The following is a 22,103-nucleotide window of genomic DNA, read 5'->3' on the forward strand; positions in this document are numbered from 1 at the left end:
ATACACACACATAGAATAGATCTTTTCTTAAAAAACTTCTAACAATAAGCTCATCCCAAAAGGAGGAGCAGGCTGTATTGAGATGATGGACAACATGGGTTTCACAACAATATTGGTCTTTTTTTTTTCCTTTTTCTTTTCTTTTTTTCTTTTTCTTTTTTTTTCTCTTTTTTTTTTCTTTTTTTGCAGCAGACATCATCATTCAGCTTGTGCTCAGTTTCCCTATAAGGGCATAAAAAAAGTTTCCACTGAAAGGCGATGCTGTTCTGAAATGCTTCCAAGTAGAAACAAGACGACACTACCAAAGTTGCTGCTAAAACCCAATAGCTAATGCTCGCCTGGCAAATTTCTAAGCTTAACATATAGACTTGGCGACTGAGAGTCCCTTTCTGGCCCCCAGTTGGCTTCTGAATTAAGGCATCATAACTGAAATTACTATCTAGACAATGGATGCTGTGGATGAAGGAAAACTGATATAACCTTCTGAGAACCACCATCAGGCCCCAAAGCCACCAGAGGTGCTTGGCCACGGTGGTGAGCAGCAAATTTAGCCAATTATCTTAGAAAATAGAGACACAATTCCCATTCTGGGCTAGGAGTATGCCACCGCTTAGAACAAATCGATGGCTTATAATGACTGGATATTCAATTTCCTTTCTTCTCTCTTTAGAATATATATTTTGTTTTATACCTATATTCATAATTTACATATTGGTTTCTTGCTTGAAAAACATTCATCTTCACTTATTCTAAATGAAGAAAATTCTTTTGTTTTCTAGGGTTTGTCACTTTCCAGGCAATGTACTCACTTACCTCCCAAAGGCATGAAGAGGTTTTCTTTCTGTACATTAAGGGAAGACTGGCCACCCCCCATAATTGGGGGGACTTCTACACGTGCCTTAACTAAATCCCATTTCTGTTACTACAGCTTTAAAAATGAACATCTTATCGATACAGTAATTACGTTCCTCTTGTGAGTGTGTAGTGCAGCAAGTGATTCAAGCTATTTCCTAGTAATTCTACAACTCCAGCACTGTCTCTGGAACAGACAGAAGTAGCTGAAGCCATGGCAAAACTTGATAATCATGACAATCTATCTCAGCTTTTGCCCAATCATGTGCAACCTGAAACTAACACATTTAAGTGAGAAGACATCAGCAGAGTGTCGCTTTTTGGCTGTTTGCTTCAAAACCAACAACAACCAAAAGAGACCTCAGAGTTGTAAAAAAATCTACAAGTAAGGAAATTGTCTAGTACATGGATTCATCTAGAGAAACCATATAGTGCTACAAGTTATTTCTCTAAATTGCCTTTTCCTAATCTGCCCACCCCAATGATTCCACTTTCCCAGTCAAAGGCACTAAAATCTACATCTGCTCTCTTCCTAAGATTCAATGCTCTTCAAAGTGATTCCTGTAACATATTTGAAAGGTAGTTTTTTCTTATTTACAGATGATTTTTTTGTTTGTTAATTGACTCAGTGACGTGATTAGGACGTTTTTCCTATTTATAACTGGCACACAGGCATAAAAGATTTCTCATTCTCTGTGACAAACCTTATGGGAGACTTCTTTGTTTTAGATACTAGCTCTTTGAAATTCATATACATTTGGACTATATGAAAAATATCACTCTGGGGGGGGGGGGAGAGACTTATACAGACTAAGTCTTCATAAGAAAGTCAACCCTGAAGGCAGAATTCAGGGTAAAATGTAAATACCTGAATCTGATATGCATTGTTCCCTAGCTAAACAAATTCAACCACTATAAGTGTGTGTGTGTTTATACACACACATACATATATGTATACACACATACACATATGTATATTATATGTGTGTGTATATATGGAAAAGAATCACAAAACTTTAAATGCTTCCTTCCATCCACAGTAAAAAACAAAAACAAGCTTTGATATAATGAAGTAAAATTTGATATAATAATATAGAAAAAGAAAAAAAAGATTATATATGCTGCAAAAAAAAGTCCATGACCTAAAAGAATAAAAACAATTATGGGATGAACTTAAGAAATGCATTTTTTCCCACCCGTTACCATAATGGGCTTCACCAATTAAGGAGAAGCCTCACCATGGCAACGGAAGCTATCATCATAAAATGGTACAGTAATAGAGATAGCTAGACCAAGAAGGGGGAGGGTCTCCTGGAAAGAGGTCCAGGGACTGGTCATGTGGCTCAGTGTCAGGAGTAATGGTTGTAAGGTGGCAGAGGGTGCCCAATGCCATTCTGGAAGTGATGATGCTGACGGTGGGCAACATACTCCGAGTAGCTCATGGTCATCTTCTCACTGCGGTACCTAGAAGAAAAAGAGTGAAAAGATTTACCCGAAGAAGTGGGTCTTTCTGACTGAGGCCAGCTCTCCATTCACTAAGCTACGTTGCCTTTTGAAAGCAGCATCTTAAAGAAGTATCTAATGTTTTTAAGAAATTGATTATAGCTAAGAACATTTGGTTTTTGTGAATTTACAATTCTGGATTCAGGCTTTTTCATCTGTACTGTACCCACAGACCAGAATGGACAACTCACTTCAAAATTCTTAGCCATGGCCGGATTTGACCTAACTTAACAGGAATAGCTTTGAATGGTGTTTTAAAACTGATCTTTGGAGAAATTCTCCTACGATTCAAAAACTAAACTACGGATGAGAAGGACCAAGACCTGGTATTGAATTGGAGGATGTTATCATTACATTTACACAGCAAGAAGACACAAGCTCCAACTGTGACTGAATGCACAAGCTGGTCTTCTCTCTTGACTTCTATAAACTTCTTAGGGGAACAAAGCTTGTCTATGGACTTCTTTGGAACTCAATTGCAGTAAAAAAGTATAAACTTTTCAATGGCAGAGGTTTTGTTTTATATGTGTGCATATAGACACACACATACATGTATATACACATGTATACATACACATAAAAATTTATTTATTTATACCAGATGTATTGAACTATACATGTATCTAGCCCTGAGTGAGATAAGGTGGGGGAGGGAAAAGTAGAAATCAAACAAAACAAATGGAAGAATACACTTTTTTCCTTTAACAAGCGTCAGTCTCATGCAAACCTATGTGCTTGTATGCCCGGATGGATAGTTCAAAAGGAGATAGAGAACTCTCCTCAAAGATCAGGGCATCCTGTTGCTTTCCTGACTCTCCCCAGGTCCCCTCCCATTCCTGAGCTGATTTAGATCATTGCCCTTCCTCTGTTTGAGCCGTTTTCTACAGTTTTCCGCTTTTCGGCCTCCCCAACTTTGTCTTCTGCTCTGCAGTAAAAGTAAGAAGATCAGGGTCTCCTGGGTCTGGCAGGTCAGCATAGTGAAATGCAGATGTTCTGAGGGTCCAAGTTGAGTTGGGGTCCTTTTTGCACTTATTCAATCTAAGAGTTTCTATCCAAAAGTCAAAACTGTAACTCAAAGTTAAAGATATGAAACAATTGAGGGTGGTTTGACTTCTAGTCAATTAACGTGCCCCTGTACTGGGCACGTCCTACCCCCAAGTATGATCCTATAACTCATTCCCACTCTGCACTGGGAGAGAAAATCAGAGAGCATTCAAGAACAAAATATGGAGCAATACTTAAGCCAGGAAAACAATCCAACCTTGTATCTCATACTCCCTATGCAGGTACCTGGTCAGTTTGATGCTTTTCCTGAATTCATTCGTAATGGTAGCTTTGTAGCCCCCTTTTCTCAGTAAGGAATCTATGGTCTGAATGTGGTCCCATCCTGTTGAAAATGAACCAGATAATGAATCAGTCAAACACATGTGCCTAAAAAATGCCCAAGGGCTGTCAACCCAAAGAAACAGGAGTGCTCCTGTACTCCTTAACTTCTACCCAGTCACAGACCAAGAACAACTGTCATGTGAAAAGGCTGAAACTGGGACTATAAGGGTCTTTGGGAAAACACACAGTACTTTCCTCTCCTCCCTCCATATTTAGAAATGGAGCAGAGAAGGGGAGAATCTTGTATACAATTAAGTTAACTAACTTAGTGACACCAAGACTCATGTTTGCTACTGCTTTGATGGAGGGTCAAATGCAGATTGTGCAAAAATGGGGGGCATTTTTATTGGTACTGAAGAGTGCTATATTGTTTTGTTTTGTTTTTTTGTTTTTTTCTGAGTGAGGCAAGTGGGGTTAAGTGACTTGCCCAGGGTCACACAGCTAGTAAATGTTAAGTGTCTGAGGCCGGATTTGAACTCAGGTCCTCCTGACTCCAGGGCCAGTGCTCTATCCACTGTGCCACCTAGCTGCCCCTGAAGGGTGCTATATTGGTCTGAATATAGGCTGCATCCAAAAAAGATCTCTTTGAAAGGGAAAAAACACATATAGTGCTCTCTCTCTCTCTGTCACTCACTCGCTCAAAAATCATGATCTAAGAAAACCATATTTCAAAGTTGATCGAATTTGGGAAAAATCAGTGCTTTTCCTAAACTACATAAGTTCATGCCATAGTGGAATCTAAGGCACAATAGCCAGTTAAAGAGAGTCGAGCTAGGAAGACAGGATCATTCCGAGTGGCAAACAAACGCGAGAAGTCAAACTTCTGGCATGGGAGGATGTCAGACAGCTGGGAAAGGTGGTTTTTTCTCTCTCAGCTGCCCACTCTCCCTACTGCTAACTCAAGTATGAGGCTGGGCATGCCTCATGACCATTGACACCAAACACCATTTCTCCCCTAACTTCTCCACTCCTGACACCGAACTTCACAATTTCATCTGAGCAGCTGTCACTCTAGGGTCTACAAGGGGAAGCCAGAGCCCAAGCAAAGGACCAGAGGAATGGGAAGGCTTGCAGGCCTTTGGAGTGGGCTCCCCGTCCCTAAGCACTCTGGAGCAGGGATACCGGCAGGCCATAGCAAGGGGATAGGGGGTGGTGCCGAGCATGCAAGCAAAAGCAGCCGCCTCGGCCCCTGGGACAGAACCACAAGGGCATCTGGCTCAGAACTGGACTCTGGGAGGGCCCCTGGCAAAGCTGAAGCTAGTGCTTCGGGGGGACCAGTAAGGCTTAAGTTGTGTCTCTACACTTGGGCTTTGTGTGAGCTAGATGTGGGGGAAACGCAGCCTACACTCAAACCAAATAGTTACGTGTTTTTTCTTCATGGGTTTTCTCCTAGTTCTTCAATCTGACTGGTAAAGTCGGAGGCTCATTTGAGCTGTCGCTCTTCACAAACCCTCTAATGCACACTGAGGGCGGCTCTCTAGTAACCAAAACTGTGCATACTGACTGGAAAGTACCTCTAACAGTCACTCTTCCAGCTAGCTGTCTTAAACGTTTTCCGGCCTAATGCTCAAAAATCATAAGTTCTTGCCTCTATTTTGTCTTAACAAAACAAAGAAGGGAAAAGTAATTTACTTGGTGCTCAGAAAAAAAGCCTCAACAGCTTTGGTAAATGATTCTTCACTTACTAAACTCAAAAGGCCCGAGTAAATGTGGCCAGTATAGAAGCAGACTTTGGGAATTGTGTCTGGGAAAGAGAGACGCTAGCAAGCCAGGGTAGCTGCTCTGCAGAAACTAGAATCAAATGGTGCCATGCTTGTTCACTTTTTGTTGATAAAGAACCACTGACCAAGGGTACAAAACCCTCATCCTTCTGCTTCCAGGCTCCCGTGCGGACCACCTATATATTCTCAATGCCTTGAAATAATGGAAAGTCAATATTCTTAATAGAGCTAGAATCATAAAGACAATATTTTGGTTTTGTGGTTTGCTCCAAGCCAATTAGCTTGGGCGTTTCAGGAAGCATCTGGTGGAACGGTGTGTACGTGTGTGTGTTTACATACACACACACACATACACACACAAAAATATATATCCAAAGCTTTTTTTAATCACTAAAATTTTTGCACATCAAAAAAAAAAAACAACAACCCAAACCAAAAGAAAAATGACACTTTTATAAGCTGCAATGTACTATTCTGCAAACAGTTGGCTTTATGATGCACAATTAATTACTTTTTGCATTTTTCATTCTGCTTCTTAGCACACTGAGACAACTTCTGTGCCATATAGGGCAATTCACTTCTTTGATATAAACCATAAAGTAGTATGAAGAGATAAGAGCCATTCTTTACAATTTCATGTTGATTCATCATCAGACATGAATACAGGGTCAAATACTGCATTTGCTATTTATCTATTTCTTTAAATTCTTCACTAGATCATATGAAATAAAGTGTGACAATGACCTTGCTCCTTTGCGACCTCTGGCAGGTAGGTGGCTGTACGTTTTGATCCTTTTTCATTGATGAACTCTATTCTAATGCCATGCACACCCACCTGAAAGAAACAGGCAGCTCCATTAATACATGCTTTTCCCAGTAAACAAACAGCAAAGGTGAAACATTAAGTAGTAAGTCTGCGATGTCAACTCTTGCGTCCTTTTGGGACTTGGTTTGCTTTTTTGTCTCTCTCCATAGTTTGGGATTTGTTTCTGGAAAGTGAACATGTCGTTCACCTAGGGTCCAGTGTGTGGTGCCTTACTGCATCTTGTTCTTAGCCGCATCTGCCCTGAACCTTTCTGTAAACACGCTATCCCGCAAATCTCTTAAATTCAACAAAGGGAAACGAGCAAGCTTCTGATATCAAACAACTGTCATTGGTGTAATGTCTCACTAATAATCAATTGACATGAAAGCATTTATTAAAGGCACTATCTTATACACATAACTTGCGGCTCAGAACCCCAAACTCTGGGCTTACGTGGCCAAGATTTGATGAGGGAAAGGGGAGCCTCATAAAACATCACTCTTTTGGCCTCAGTTTTACCCTATGTAAAATTTACCCTGAGAACATAAGATAAAAACTTGTGCTTAGGTCTCTACAGATATTGGTAAATGGGATCCTTCGGTTCCTTTGGAGGACCCGTCTAATGATATTTCAGACACAGGCCAGCATTATTTCACCCATTGAGAGGACTCCCGATAGCTCATTAATCAAAAACAGTTCTTTCCTCCTTCCCTCCCAGAGTGAAGTCCTCCAGACTCACAATCCCCCTGAAAAGAAACAGACCTGGGGCTGTTGGAGACTCAGTGCCTCACCTGTTAGTAAGCTTGCCAACTCCCCTGGGGAACTTGACAGAACTCCAATCTAACAGCTCAACCCAAAGGGTCTGGGTCTCCCCTGAAAGGAATCTGACATTCGAGGCTTCCCATCTGGCCCTTCAGCTCCAGCTCCACATGCCTGTACTTCTCTCTATGATGCAGCTGGGTCCCCCAACTCTTTTGTTTTTTTTTGCAGGGCAATGAGGGTTTAGTGACTTGCCCAGGGTCACACAGCTAGTAAGTGTCAAGTATCTGAGGCCGGCTTTGAACTCAGGTCCTCCTGAATCCACCAGGGCCAGTGCTTTATCCACTGCAGTGCCACCTAGCTGCCCCCAGGGTCCCCCAACTCTTGACACTTCTACAGAAGGCCAGGGGTCAGGAAATCTTGCCATTCCACTTCTGCCCTGGCTGCTTCCACCTCTCAGGCTCTCCCCATGGATTCTTCTCTCCATGGCTACCATCTCCAGGGCTACTAGGCTCTGCCAACACTTTTCCACAAGTGGGGCCAAGAAACTTGACATTACATTACACATCCCAGCTATTGCCATCTCTAGAGTTTAGGGGTGTAGGGGTGTGTGTGTGTGTGTTTAGAGGGAGAGGGAGGGGAGGGGGGAGAGGGAGGAAGAGAGAGTGTGTGTGTATATATAAAACCTTTCAGGGAAGAAGGTCAGCTCTACTGTCTCTGGTTTGACTTAGCTCTTTTACCTGACTGACTTAATAGACCTCCTCACCTATCCCCTTTACCAGGCCTGTGCAGCTCAGATATAGAAATCGCCCCTACCTCCATTACTGGGACGATGGGGGTTAAAATCAAAATCCCAAACACAGGGCTTATCTTTTAACCTCATCAAGTTGCACGCAAATAATCCTGGTCACCCACATGTAAAGCAGATGAATTTGTGGCTTTGTCCCCAGTTCAAATTTTACATGAAACACTGCATTCCTGAATACTCATGATTCAAAATTCTTCGATTCCATTCATCACATGCTCTTTAGGACTTAACAGGGTGTTAAAAATATTTCTGGGGTGCAGACAAAAGACTCCCTATAGTTTTAGATAATTATCTGAGGAGGTTCAGTGCTTTGTCTAGGGTGGCACAGCCAGTATGTGTGAGTGGCTGGACTTGAACCTAGGTCTTCTTGACTTTCAGGCCAGCTCTCTCTACCATGTTACAGTCTCTCATGCGGATGATCTTTGAGAACTTCATCGCCCTTTGGCCACTGTAGGGAGAAGTCTCTCAAGACTTGGCCAACCTGTAAGCAGGTGACTGTCACTGGGTCTGTACTCAAAGCCTTCCTATCTTGGGAGGACCCATCAGAGCTTGCATTTGGCTGACAGAACTTTCAAGAACTCAGATGTTTCCATACCAATATGAGGTAGCAGTGGACAGTGATTAAAAAAAAAGGAAATTTCACAGGCCATTAATAATGTTATAAGCTACTGAACATTTTGTATTTATAAACAATGAGGAACTTCTTAAGAGCTACTAACAGAAATACTTTGAAGTACTCTAAAAGTACAAATAAACAACCAACAGCTGCCCTCCTCAAAAACCCAAATGTTTATCCCATACACACACACCCAACTCGGGGCTCTCCAGGTGCATCAAAATGAACACTAACAATTGGGCTTCTTTTCAAAATATGATAACAGTTTCACAGATCTTTACTTTTTGCATCAATCAAGACTTGAAGGCTGGGGAGAGAGGTGGAGACAGAGGTGAGAGAAGGGAAAAAAAACATCCTGTGGAAATACCGTTTTTTAGAAGCAAAACAAAGAAGTCCTCAGAAAATCCCTTTATTTTCCACAGGCCTTCAGATGCAGTCCTTTGATTGACTGATTTCCATTCGGACCTAGCAGATCTATAATTTTAATTTAAAATTTTTCTTTTTCCCCTCTAGGACTCTGCTTATTCTGAGCTTGGGCGTTCCTGACACCATTCCTCCAGGATTGTCCTGCCTTTTTTTATTCACCTTTATCACATCTAATTGCACACAAGTTCCTTAAAATTTAAACCGGCTGAGCAGGTAGCAGAAGGGCAGCTAGGTGGCGCTGCAGTGGAGAGAGAATGAATGCAGTTTAGCATTAACCACAAATACCCTTGACCATTTCTAATCTGTTTTCTTATTCCTTCCATTAGGCTTTCTTCCTATTGTCTTGCTTCTCTGGCTTCCAGGTCATTCTCTCTCCTTCCTAGTTCAAACCAAGAAGGATTTACTAAGTCCTACTATGTGTATGGGGAAGTTAGGTGGTGTAGTGGATAGAGCATCATGCCTGGAATCAGGAAGACTCCTCTTCCTGAGTTCAAATCCAGCCTCAGACACTTACTAGCTGTGTGACCCTGGGCAAGCCACTCTTCCTGCCTGAGCCTTAGTTTCCTCCCCTCTAAAACAAGGGAGTTGGGCTTGATGGTTTCTCAGGTTCCTTCCAGCTCTGGGACCCTGTGAGGAGCTCCATGTGTGCCCACAATCCACATCAGTCTCTTTAGACACCTCCCCCTCTATCTTCTTAGTGGGATTATTTCTTTTCACGTCCCAGAAGTTCATTCTTGAGGGTTTCCAGTGCCTTCTGAGGTGACTTCCCCCCATGAATTTTAGACTATGTGATCCTGCCAATGATTTTTCTCTGAACCTTTTGAAATTTGTTCTCCTAAAATTAAAGGTGTTCTGTTAGCTGGCTTTCTTTTCCTTCTCTATCTCAAATCCTAAAATGCAGCAGTTACTCTCTCTTCCCTCAACAGGGTTCTCATCATTTTTACCCCAGCAAGCAGTACCTCCTTGTTGGTAAGAATTAAGGTCCAGAAAAGCAGTTCCCCCCACCTTCTGAAGAACGAAATCATCTTTACTTGTGTCAGCAGATGTACAGATAACTGGACTGCTCCAGCAGATGCCTAGATGTCTCCTAACACTGCTATGTTCCGTCTTTCTGACATTCATGTAGCCCGTTTTCCAAGGTCCTTATCTGTTTTCTCTTTCTGTTCTGGTAGTCTGTCACATACTCTGATGACAACATTGCTATTTCTACCTGCAACAGACCATAGAAGCCATCTTGGTCAACCTCTCCATTTTACAGACAAATCTTGATCTTTACCCAAATGCTCTCTACCTGACACTTCTCTCACCCATCCCTAGTTCCTGGCTTTCCTCACACATCTTAATATACATGTGGTACTTTTTTTTTTTTTTAAGTGAGGCAATTGGGGTTAAGTGATTTGCCCAGGGTCACACAGCTAGTAAGTGTTAAGTGTCTGAGGCCGGATTTGAACTCAGGTCCTCCTGACTCCAGGGCCGGTGCTCTATCCACTGCGCCACCTAGCTGCCCCATGTGGTACTTTTAAATCTATATTGTCCTGATTTATTCAACAAGTCTCCAAACTTAGAATATCACATGATCTACCCTAACTCAGAGCCAGAAGATTTAATGTTGTTGCTGTTTAGTCATTTCAGTCGTGTTTGACTCTTTGTGACCCCATCTGGGGTTTTATTGGCAGAGATAACCAAGTCGTTTGCCATTTCCTTTTCCAGCCCATTTGACAGATGAGGAAACTGAAGCAAAAACGGTGAAGTGATTTGTCCAGGGTCACCCAGCTGGGAAGTGTGTGAAGCCACATTTGAACTCAGGTAACTGAGTCTTCCTGATTCCAGACCCAGTACTGCGGTACAACCTAGCAGCCCCATCAGTTTTGTTTTTTGTTTTTTTTTTTTAGTGAGGCAATTGGGGTTAAGTGACTTGCCCAGGGTCACACAGCTAGTAAGTGTTAAGTGTCTGAGGCCGGATTTGAACTCAGGTACTCCTGACTCCAGGGCCGGTGCTCTATCCACTGCGCCATCTAGCTGCCCCAGCCCCATCAGTTTTAATGGAGTCCATCTATTAAAATTCATTTTTGCACAACTGAGTAACACAACAATTTCAGGAGCAGGTCAGACAAGAAAGTTGGGGGCAGCATATTCTGACATTCCTCAGTGACTATGGAAAGGCAGTGGCTCTTGTATGCAGTTACCAAAAAGAGTCTCCTCCTTGCATGAACTAATGATGAGATGAGCAGAACCAGCAGAACATTGTACACAGTATCATCAACATTGTGTGTTGATCAACTGTAATAGACTTGATTCTTCTCACCGATACAATGGTACAAGAAAGTTCCAAAGGACTCATGATGGAAAAGGCGCTCTGAAGCCAGAAAAAAAGAACTGTGGAATATGGATACAGATTGAACCATACCATTTCTTTTGGTTTTGGTGTTGCTGTTTTTCTTTGTTGAGGTTTTTCCTTTTTGCTCTGATTCTTCTCTTATAACATGACTAATGCAAAAATATGTTTAATGTTATTATGTATATAGAACCTATATCAGATTACCTGTTGTCTAGGGGAGGGGGGGGAGGGAGAGAAATTTGAAACTGGAAATCTTATAAAAACAAATGTTGAAAACTATCTCTACATGTAACTGGAAAATAATAAAATACTTTTATTTTAAAAAAAGAGTCTCCTCAATTTCATTTGAATCTGTTTAAATTTATCTGAATAGTTCCTAAAGTTCTGTTTCCTAGGAGAAAGCTACTTCTCTCCTTCAAATAGTGCAGTTGCTCAGGCCTGCAGCTTTGGTTCCTCACTCTTGCTCCGCAAGCATATCCAATCCATTTGTCCCTTCACAACATCTCCTGCACATGTCCTGTGTGCTTGTCTTACACAATCACAACACATCTGAGTTTGTGCCCTTTTAGCTTCATGCCTGGACTGAGGTATGCTTGAGTCTCTCCCCACTCCAACTCATTCTCCACTCAGTTGCCAAGGTGATTTTCCTAGAGTGTAGGTCTGACCACGTCACCCTCTTGCTCAAGGAGCTCTAGTGGCTCCCTAGTACCAACCTTCAGGACCAATTATGAACCTCTCTTTTGGCCCCTTCCTCCCTTTCATCCTTTTCATCCTTCCTCCCCTCCAGGGATTCTGATCCAGCCACTTGCCTTCCTTGTAGTTCTGTCTCTGTGCCTTTTCATTGGCCATCTCTCATGCCTAGGCTGCTCTGCTCCCCCACCTCTGCCTCTTAGTTCCCTGGCTTTCTTGAAGACTCAGCTCCACTCTCAACTTCAGCAGTTCCCCCCTTCAATACTACCTTCCACCTATACTGTATATACTAGTTAAATATTGTCTCCCCATTAGACTGTGAGCTTCTTGAGTACAAGAACTGCTTTCTCCTTTCTTTGTATCCCCAGTGCTTAACAGTGTCTGACACATAGTTGAGCACTTAAAATATGCTAAGTGCAAAATGAGGAAGCTGGATTTGATGTCCTCTGAGGACCCTCCCAGCTCCAAGTCTGAGTCATGTGTAACCTTGGACAAGCCCCCTCCCCTCCCTGAACTTCACTTTCCTTGTCTGTAAAATGGAGAGGTTGGCCAAGATGGCTTCTATGGTCTACTGCAGAGCTAGGTGTTGGACCCTATTTCACTCTGCATTTGTTCCAATAACTCTTTCCACGGTTCTCTGAATTCCTGAGAAATCCTTCTACAGCTCCATCTGCAAATGATTAGCCAGCCTTTGCTGTAAGTCTTCTAGTGAAGGGGAATACATACCCTCCCCAGGAAGCCGCTTCCACTTTGGCCTAACTCTGCTTTCTCCAGGCACATTCACACTTGCCACTCTGTAGTCAGGATTCACTGCTTCTAGTTCTACCCTTGGCCCAAACAGAACAAGTTTAATCCCTTTACCATGTGACAGCCATTCATGAGTTTGAACACCACTCTCAGGATTCCCTCATATCTTTTCTTTTCCAGTTACCTAAATAGAGACAATTTCTTTAACCAGTCATACCTATGGCCTGACCTCAGGGCCATAAATCTTCCTGGGTCAGCCCTCTCCGGACTCTTACTTATTGATGTCCATCTCAAATTACTGAGCTCCAAACAGAACACAATATCCCACATGTGGTATACCTAGGGCAGAGTGCTGAGGGTATATCAACACTCCTGTTCCACCCTCTCCCCTCAATGTACCCTAAGAAAACATTCACTTTCTTGGGTGCCATACCATGCTATTGACTCCTATTAAGCTTGTAGCCCACTAAGAATGTTTCCACATACTTGGAAAGTGGATTTTTAATCTAAATATAGAAATTATATTGATCTTTATACAATTTTCTCTTATTAGATTTGACCTAGCCATTCAGGTCACCAATACAAAAATGTCAACAGTACAGGATCAAGGATAGAACCCGTGGGTATTCTACTAGAGATCTCCCCCTCCAGGTTGACTCTCTCTACCCCAGTCCTCTATCCCCTTATAATCATTCCTGTCTCCCACCTGAGCCCTGCCATATCCTCCACTCCCTTCTCCTTACCTTCTATCCCACCCTCTGGAATTTCCACTTTACTGTTAAGACCTCCCCCCATGTCTTGTCTTTACTGTGGATCATGTTGTGTTCATCTTTATCACTTGGTACAAACCAATTGGCTTATAGGTAATTTTCTCCCCTTTCTCAAGGTGCTCAGCACCTGGCCCAAAGTCTTTCTGCTTCCTTCAAATTTGGGACTTTATGTTCACATCTATGTTTCTTCCCAGTTCAGCATCCTCTAAAACTCCCAGGATTTCCATCATTGCTCTACTTCAGACATACATAAATACAGTTATACCTTTGATTGCCCACAATCATTCTACCACCATGATCCAGAACTCTCCAATTCTTCTCTTTCCCTGCTCACCCTTCCAGAACCTGTTCTTATCATCACCTTTTCCCTTGGTTCTTCCCAGTTCTCTTGCTCTGCCCTTGCCTCCTTAAGTCTTGACCCTCGGTTGACCAATTCCACCATGCACTATCATTTATCCCAGAATGCCTTTCTCCCATGTCCTATTGCTGGTCACACTTTGATAAACCACAATACTAGGTCCCCTGTCCCTTCCCTGCCCCCTTGAGACTTTTTTGCTCCAATTCATAAGCTGATGAACACATCTGGAGAAAGTTGTGCAATTGCGTCAACTGGGTTCACCACAAAGGTATGTTGCCCGATCTCAACTGGGCCCTTATTGCTACACAGTGGTCCTTTTATTCTTTTCTAACTGACTCTTTTGACCTCACTCTCCACAGTAACTATTTCAAACCTCTGATTCCACCCCTTCCCCTTCTACCGCCCCACCAGCAGAAGACTGAGCCTCCTTCTTCACTCAGCAAACAGAGGCCATTCATAAAGTGCTGTCTCTTCTCCTCTAGTCCACATCTCCAAATCACTCCTCATCTTCCCCCCCCCCACACACATATATTCTCTCATCTTTAGCTCCTGTCTCTGAGGAAAAGGTGGTCCTTCTCCTCACCCTTAATCTCCCCTTCTCCACTGACTCAAAACACATCCAGGCCAGTCCCTCCTGCTGCTGCTGCTGTCCTCCCTCTCTTAGCTAGGAAGGGTCAGCTAGATTTAGCTTTCCCACAGCTCTTTACATTCAGGCCTCCATTGCCACCACTCTACTGAAACTGCTCTTTCCTCATGTTAGCAGCACCACCTCGTCTGCTATCTCTAATGCCCATTTCTCAGCACTAATTCCAGTTTGGACCTATCAGGGAGACAGCCCTGGCTCTACAGTCAAAGGTGCTGGGTTCTAATCCTACCTCTGATGTTTACTTACTAGCCGTGTGACCTTTGAAAAGTCTCTTCCTTTTGCCTTGGTTTCATTCTCTGTCAAATGCTGTGTAGAATTCTTTATTTCCTTCAAAGCACATCTCAGGTGTTAGCTCCTACAGGGAATTTCCCTGACCCCACCTTGAAATTACTGTGTGTGATTCTGTGTATCACACACTGTATTCCCCTTATATGGTGTAAACACTGTCTTTCTATGCACCTTGAGCAGAGTAGGGAAGAAATGAGTGATGGTAGGGAGGTAGAGGCAGAAAGTGTAGATAACTCTAAGTGCCGGGCAATGAAAGTCAGAAGATAGAGAAAGAAAGCCTGAGGAGATGGCAGGGTCAAGTGAAGAAGATGTCTGGCAGGAGGGAGGGGGAAAGAGAGGGGGGGAGAAGGGGGGGAGAGAGAGAGAGAGAGAGAGAGAGAGAGAGAGAGAGAGAGAGAGAGAGAGAGAGAGAGAGAGAGAGAGAGCGCACCAGAAGGCTAAGGGATAAGGGAGAGAAAGGAAAGAGATATTAAAGGGGAGAGAAAAAGAGAAATCAATTGGAGGTGAAAAAAGAGAAGAGAGAGATTAGAGACGAGAAAAAGAAGGTACAAGCTTCCAGAGGATACAGGAAAATAGGACCAAGGGTTCAAGAAGACTCACTGTCTTAGCAGGAAGAGCTTTCTAAAGAATTTCCCTGGCTCCAAACCCACCTCTGCACTGCTGCCAAAGTGATATCCTGATTGTATAAGTTTGTGTCATTCCCTTGCTGAAGAAGTTTCAGTGGCTCCCTATTGTTCCTTGGCACTTATAGCACTTGATCATCGGATGTCAATCTCTTTCTCGAGTCTTATTTCTTATTTCTCCCTCTCCGATGTCTCTGTGCCTGGAATGCTGTCCCTTGCCTCACATATATTTCTTGGAATCCCTTGCTCCATTCAAATAAAATTCAACCTGACTACACGTCATAGGTGAGGCCCTTCCTCACCACCCCTTCCCCCAAATATCAGTTTTCCCTCTTCCTGGAAATTAACATAATATTTACCCTGCAAATATTTTATATTTATTTGCATACATGTGCTCCTCCCCCAATCAAAGGTAAGCTCCTTGAGCATAGGGCCGGTTTTCACTTTGTTGTCAGGCATAATAACAGGTTCTCGATTGTTGAACTGAAAATAATTCTTCCTCAGGGACTCAGTAAAGGAGATGTATAGGTGTTTGGAGATGTGGACAGAGAGCTGGGTGGAGGAGCTCTAGATGAATGACCTTGGTAGTCTCAGTAAAAGAGGAGGTGAAATCTCTTACTGGGAGAGAAGCAGTCTTCAACCTTGGGATACAAATTGAAAATAGCATAACCTCGCCAGCTGTGTTAGAAGCACAAGAATAGGAATGGAGAAGGACAGTGGGGTTATCCCAAAGGTGAAGATTTCTAGGGTGTAGGGCAAAGAAGCACAGGATTCACCTGAGTACAGGGTCCGGATAGCAGAGACCAGAGCTGAGGACTGAGTCAGAGAGGCTGTTTTGGGGTTCAGAGATCATGGAGGTGGTAAGAGTTAGGGGTAACAATGAGTTCTAAGATGGTGAAGATGGTGGCTATGGGAATTGAGGAGAGAGAGAACTTGAGAGGCCCTAGTGTTCACTGCTATGTATCACTATGTCATCACTATAGATCCAGAGGTAGAGAAAGAAGATGATGAATCAGGCCAGAGACAATTTTTTTTTCATTTTTGTCTTTGTATTCCCTGGATTTTTCTTTTTTTGTATCCCCAGAGTTTCCCATTAATTCTAGCAGCTTCTTGGCTTGTCCTTCATAACCTTTGTTGACTACAGTCTGTGACGGGTAAAGCTAAACGTGTGGTCTCTCACAAGTCACATCTATGCTAGACAAGTGCTTTACATAGTGTTGTCATTTCTTGGTCGTGTCTGACTCTCTGTGACCCCATTTAGGATTTTCTTGGCAAAGAGACTGGAATGATTTGCTATTTTCTTCTCCAGTTCATTTGACAGATGAGGAAACTGAGGCAACCAGGGTGAAGTAACTTGCCCAGGGTCACATAGCTAGGAAGTGTCTGAGACCGGATTTGAACTCAGTCTTCCTGATTCCATCCACTGCACCACCTAACTGCCCCATAGACATAGTAGGATTTAGTAAATCCTTCTTGGTTTGAACTAGGAAGGAGAGAGAATGACCTGGAAGCCAGAGAAGCAAGACAATAGGAAGAAAGCCTAATGGAAGGAACAAGAAAACAGACTAGAAATGGTCAAGGGTATTTGTGGTTAATGTTAAATTGCATTCATTTTGCTTTTTTCAAATTAAATTTATTATTTACTTATTTTTTAAACATTCATTTAAAAAAAATGTTGAGTTTCAAGTTCTCCACCCTCCTCTATTCACGGAGGTGAAGCAATATGAGATCAATTTTACATGTGAAATACAAACTGTTTAATTGTCAAGATTCTTTTCACTAGTTTTTCAAAAGTGACTTGCTTACTATAACTTGAGTGCTCTCCAAGGCTTCTATTATTCTATCCCATTCACCCCACATCTATTCTTTCCAGGCCACCTGGAAAGCAGGGTGCCTTCCTTTCCCAGCAAGTCCCACAGCGCTTGGGGAAAGTGTTCACACTCAAATATTCGAAATCGAGGCTCAAGACAAATACTGAATTCTGTAGTTAGGAGCAAAGCCTTTGCTACAAATCTCCAGCTCCACAGAAAATGCTACAAAACCCAAAAACTCGGTGCTAGGCTTCTCCAGGAAAGCTCCTAGACTCCATACCAGCAACACAAAACAAAAGGAATCTGTGTTTAGAAGAAAGAGGAAATTGTGGTCCGCATTGCAATTGGGGAAAACGGATGGGGGAGACCCTGAACCATCTTAGAGAGTCAAGGTAAGCATGGGAACCTTTTCGGTGGTCAGAAAAAAGATAATCTTTAAACTTCAAAGGGAGTATGGAAATATTAATATATGGGAGATAATGGCTGCCACATTATTCATCTCAATCTGTTTATTTTTGTGAATGTTGCTAGAAAGAGGCCCACCTCACTGAAGCAGGAAGGGATCTATTGGGAGCTCTTTTTCAGGGAAATGCTGTTCCTTTGACACCCAACAGGTCCCTGGAGGCTACACATTCTGGCATTTGGATACTTCAAGGCGCACCTTAGTTACTGCCAGGCCTGGGGCTAAGGCCCTTGAACCCAGGGATACGTTTGTTAGCAGCCACTCACTATCCACCATATCCTGGACTGTCTTGGGGGCTGCAGAGCATATTGCAGGGGCTAGATGCAAGTAGCACATTGCGGGAGACACACCCCAAATCTCTGGTTCAGCCAGAGATCATTCCCAAATGGAACTATGCATCCATCCTTCTTGCAGTTGGATCTTTAACTGACCTTGTCCCTAAATTACAGACATAAAAGCTTTCTGCATCTCTAATACTTCTGACAGTACATTTCTGTATTTGATGACCTACAAAGAGGATAGTTATTTATTCCTATCCCACCGAAGACAAGAGCCTTAGGATGGTCTGTCAAGTCATGTCCCACCCATCTTCTTTCCAGTCTCGCATAATTTCAGGATCTTCAAAGGAAAAATAGATGCCAAACCATTTTCATGGTCAAGGTTACAGTCAAGGCATTATTGTCTAAGGTTCCAATGCATTTCTTTTCCAAAATAGCAAGTTTGGTCGGTCTTTGTTTTTAAAAAAAGTCAATATTTTCCAGATGTTGTTCTTCTTTACATCACTGTCATGTGCCACGGACATTCCACCAGCTCTCCTTTGTAACAAATAAGTATAGTTAAACAAACCTCATCTACCACTTCTTTGCCAAGAGGTGGAAGACATACTTCACCGTCAGTCTTCTGATTGTCTGTCTGTCTGCTCGCCATCTACGACTACAACAATGCTGCCAACTGAAAAATATGGAGCTGTGGTCCAACCACAAAGACAATGATTAAACTCCAGTCTTTTGCATCTGGAAGAGACTTTCAATATCATCTAGTTCAGCATTTCCCAAATGTATTTGGCTGGAGAACACTTTTGGGCTTGCATGGAACCAATACACATGAATTTTGGAGGAGAGTATAGAATGGTCCTGGGATTAAAAGGGAGGGCGGGTGTCTGAGGAAAATTTAGAGCTAAGTAGAGGAAATGAAGTATAGTTTCACATTTAAAAATTCAACATGTATTCCACATGTCAATTTCCACTGCAGTTAATCTACTTCCCACTGGCTCCATTAACCATCCCTGTAACTTTCCAAACCAAAACACCCCTCCCTAGCCACCATTCCCCTATAGTGTTGCCTTTCCTATAAGAATATAAGATCCTTAGGGTCTGCAACTGTTTTCACATTTGTCTTGGTATCTCTAGCACTTAGTATAATGTTTAACGCTTAGTGAGTGCTAATAAAGGCTCATTCATTCATTCACAGTTTTGATTCATACATAGTTTGATACATACATTATTCCATATTATGAGCATAAGCATATGACCAGTGCTACCAATTTTCTCACAAAACCTCCATTCATAACACGTGAAGGAAGGCCCAAGGGAGGTGAGATGACCAATGGAAGGAAGGTATGTAATTTGAACCCATGTTCTCTGACTCCAGTGCCAGAATTCTTCTCATCACTGTTTGTAGCTTACAAATAACTTCATAGACTCATTAGTGCATCAAAGTTTGTTGCAAGAAAGTATTTTATTAGTTCTTACAATTACCAGGGAAATAATATGTTAACATAAGAATGCAGTGAGAAGTGGTTATTGGAAGTATATGGTTTCAGGGTATATTTAAACTCTTACTTGCTCCAAATATTTCTCCCTTTTAAAAAAAACATTCCTGGTCAAATTTCTTTAGAAGACAGTTGTATACACAAGTGTTTTAAATAATTTTAAAAATCTTTCATATGGGAACTACTGAGGGTACACTTTTAGAATTTTTAAAATACTGTATAGGGAAATCAGCTCATCGTATGAAATGGTTTTCCAAATATTACCAGAGCCTCAATAATAGATAAAGAGCCCGTCTGAAAGTGTTACCTTGACACAGATGGGCTGTGTGACCTTGGGCACTCACTTAGATACTCATCAACATTTATAGAGGGAGGGATTTTTGTTCATTTTTTTAAAACGAGAGCTTCCTACACAGATGAAATCACAGGTCCAGACCAAAAACAAAACTGCTTACTTTACAGAATGTATTCCAGCAAAGCCTGGAAATTAATCCTTTTCTCTCGATGGACTTCCATTATAGAGATTTGTTCCCATGGAAAAGGTTCCAACATAGACCAAATCAAAAAATTTGGAAAAGAAATTGCTATGTCGGAAGCCCACTGTGTGGGATGCTGTGCATCCTAGCCCAGCACCTGCATGAAGGCCTTCCAGGAGGGCCCAGCCCCAGTGTGCAAAAGTGCGTGGGCCAATCTGGCAGAAGATTTCTGACTCTCCTCACATGACAGCAATTTCTCTTGGGCTTGACTGATTCCACATTCAAAGCTGCCAGAACTTGACTCTCTTGGTCCTCTGATCCTAGAAATTCATAAAATCTCACTCTGTAAGGTTATGATAATGTACATCACTGTAGGTGTCACCTCCTGCTGTCTTTATGTATTGCAGTTGAAAAAGTCCTTTGGGTTTAAGACCCAAAGTCTCTATTCACTAAAAGAGTCAGGTTAGATGCCACTAACTCTTTCCTACTTTCTCATCTTGTCTCCTGCCTTTTGTTTTTGTCAGCATCTGTCACTTCAGTGGTGTCAGAGAATTCTTTGGTATAATAACTTTCTATATACATATACACACACATACATAGGTAACCCATGTTATTATGTTTATTAGAGTCTCAGGGAAAGTTACTTGAGGGCACTGAGTAAGGGTGGGTTGGAATTAAGCAGGATTCACACTCAAAAATGCCCAAACTATTGCTTCTCACTAAAATTCCACATTTCACCTTTGACTGGACCTGTGATTTCATTGGTATATATAGGGAACTCTCTGTAAGGAGACTCCCTCTCTATGAATGTAGATCCATATCTGTTCTGTCTTAGACAGGTGCCTGGGGTGTGGAGAGGGTACGTGACTACTAGCTGCTATGTGCCACAGGCAAAACCTGAGCTCACGGTTAGCCTTCTCTTCTTCACAGTGCTCTAGAATAGTAAAAGCTCACATGGAGATCGCAATTTATGGTTAGAGACTGCTTTATGCATATTGCAGAGTGGCCAATCTATCACAAGACACATATTGGAAGAAGAAATCCCTCCAAAATATACCCAGTGGGGGAAGCTAGGTGGCACAGTGGATAGAGCATTGTCACTGAAGTCAGGAGGACTTGAGTTCAAATTTGACCTTTAACTCTTACTAGTTGTGTGACCCTGGGTAAGTCACATAACCCCGACTGCCTCCCCCGCCAAAAAACAAAAACAATATTTTTTAAAAAACAGAGTGAGTGGCAGTTACACCTCTGCTTGTCTACCAGCCCTGGGTCACGCCTTCCACCAAGTAAAGTGAAATGTGACTCAGAGGACTTGGCCCCAGAACTGCAGAAAGACCATTCCAGGGTGCTGCTTGGTGGAAGATTGAGGGCCACTGGAAATACAACTGCTGGGATGGCCTCCTTCTTCTTCCCCTCTCATTCAAGACGCATCTTAGGAAACATCTATGGTATATTCTAACTATTTGATTTTGTTTTCCCTTATGAAAAATCTCCACAAGCTGCTCTGCTAATCTTCTCCTCTTCTTCCTCTCCTCCCCTCTCCTCTCCTCTCCTCTCCCTTCCCTCCCCTCTCTTCCTTCCCTCTCCTCTCCTTTCTTCTCCTCCCCTCCCCTCTCCTCCCCTCTCCCTTCCCTCCCTTCTCCTCTCCCTTCCCTCCCCTCTCCTCTTCCTTCCCTCTCCTCTCCTCTCTTCTCCTCCCCTCCCCTCTCCTCTCCTCTCCCTTCCCTCCCTTCTCTTCTTCCTTCCCTCTCCTTTCCTTTCTTCTCCTCCCCTCTCCTCCCCTCCCCTCCCCTCCCCTCTCCTCTTCCTTCCCTCTCCTCTCCTCTCCTCTCCTCTCCTCTCCTCTCCTCTCCTCTCCTCTCCTCTCCTCTCCTCTCCTCTCCTCTCCTCCCCTCCCCTCTCCTCTTCCTTCCCTCTCCTCTCCTCTCCTCTCCCTTCCCTCCCCTCTCCTTCCCTCCCCTCTCCTCTCCCTCCCTTCTCCTCTCCTCTCCTCCCCTCCCCTCTCCTCCCCTCCCCTCCCCTCTCCTTTCCTCCCCTAAAAGTTCACAAAACCAGAAGGCTGTATTTCATCCTATACTGTCTAGGTTGTCTTTTTGCAAAGAAAAAAGATGTTATTTGTGCTCTTTCCTGGCAGATCCCAAAATCATGGAATGTTCGAGGCTTCCAAAATGACTCGGGTCTAACAATTTTTTATCACAGACACTTTCAAATCAAGACTAGGAACTTTATAAATGCCTTTTTCTGTC

At 42.8% G+C, this 22,103-nt stretch overlaps 1 protein-coding gene across 1 annotated transcript in view; it reads right to left on the reverse strand.

Moving 5' to 3' along the window:
• Positions 1-1,892: 1,892 nt before the first annotated feature.
• Positions 1,893-22,103, reverse strand: part of AMMECR1 (AMMECR nuclear protein 1) — a 126,706-nt gene continuing 106,495 nt past the window's right edge. Inside the window, exons 4-6 of the mRNA XM_043974867.1 lie at positions 6,207-6,297; positions 3,646-3,742; positions 1,893-2,316 (exon numbers count right to left, since the gene is read on the reverse strand). Of these exons, the coding sequence (XP_043830802.1) occupies positions 2,202-2,316; positions 3,646-3,742; positions 6,207-6,297 (303 nt within the window). The 3' untranslated portion in view covers positions 1,893-2,201. The remainder of the gene's footprint in view (positions 2,317-3,645; positions 3,743-6,206; positions 6,298-22,103) is intronic.

This window comes from Dromiciops gliroides, chromosome X (assembly GCF_019393635.1).
Source record: "Dromiciops gliroides isolate mDroGli1 chromosome X, mDroGli1.pri, whole genome shotgun sequence".
NCBI classification, from domain to species: Eukaryota; Metazoa; Chordata; class Mammalia; order Microbiotheria; family Microbiotheriidae; genus Dromiciops; species Dromiciops gliroides.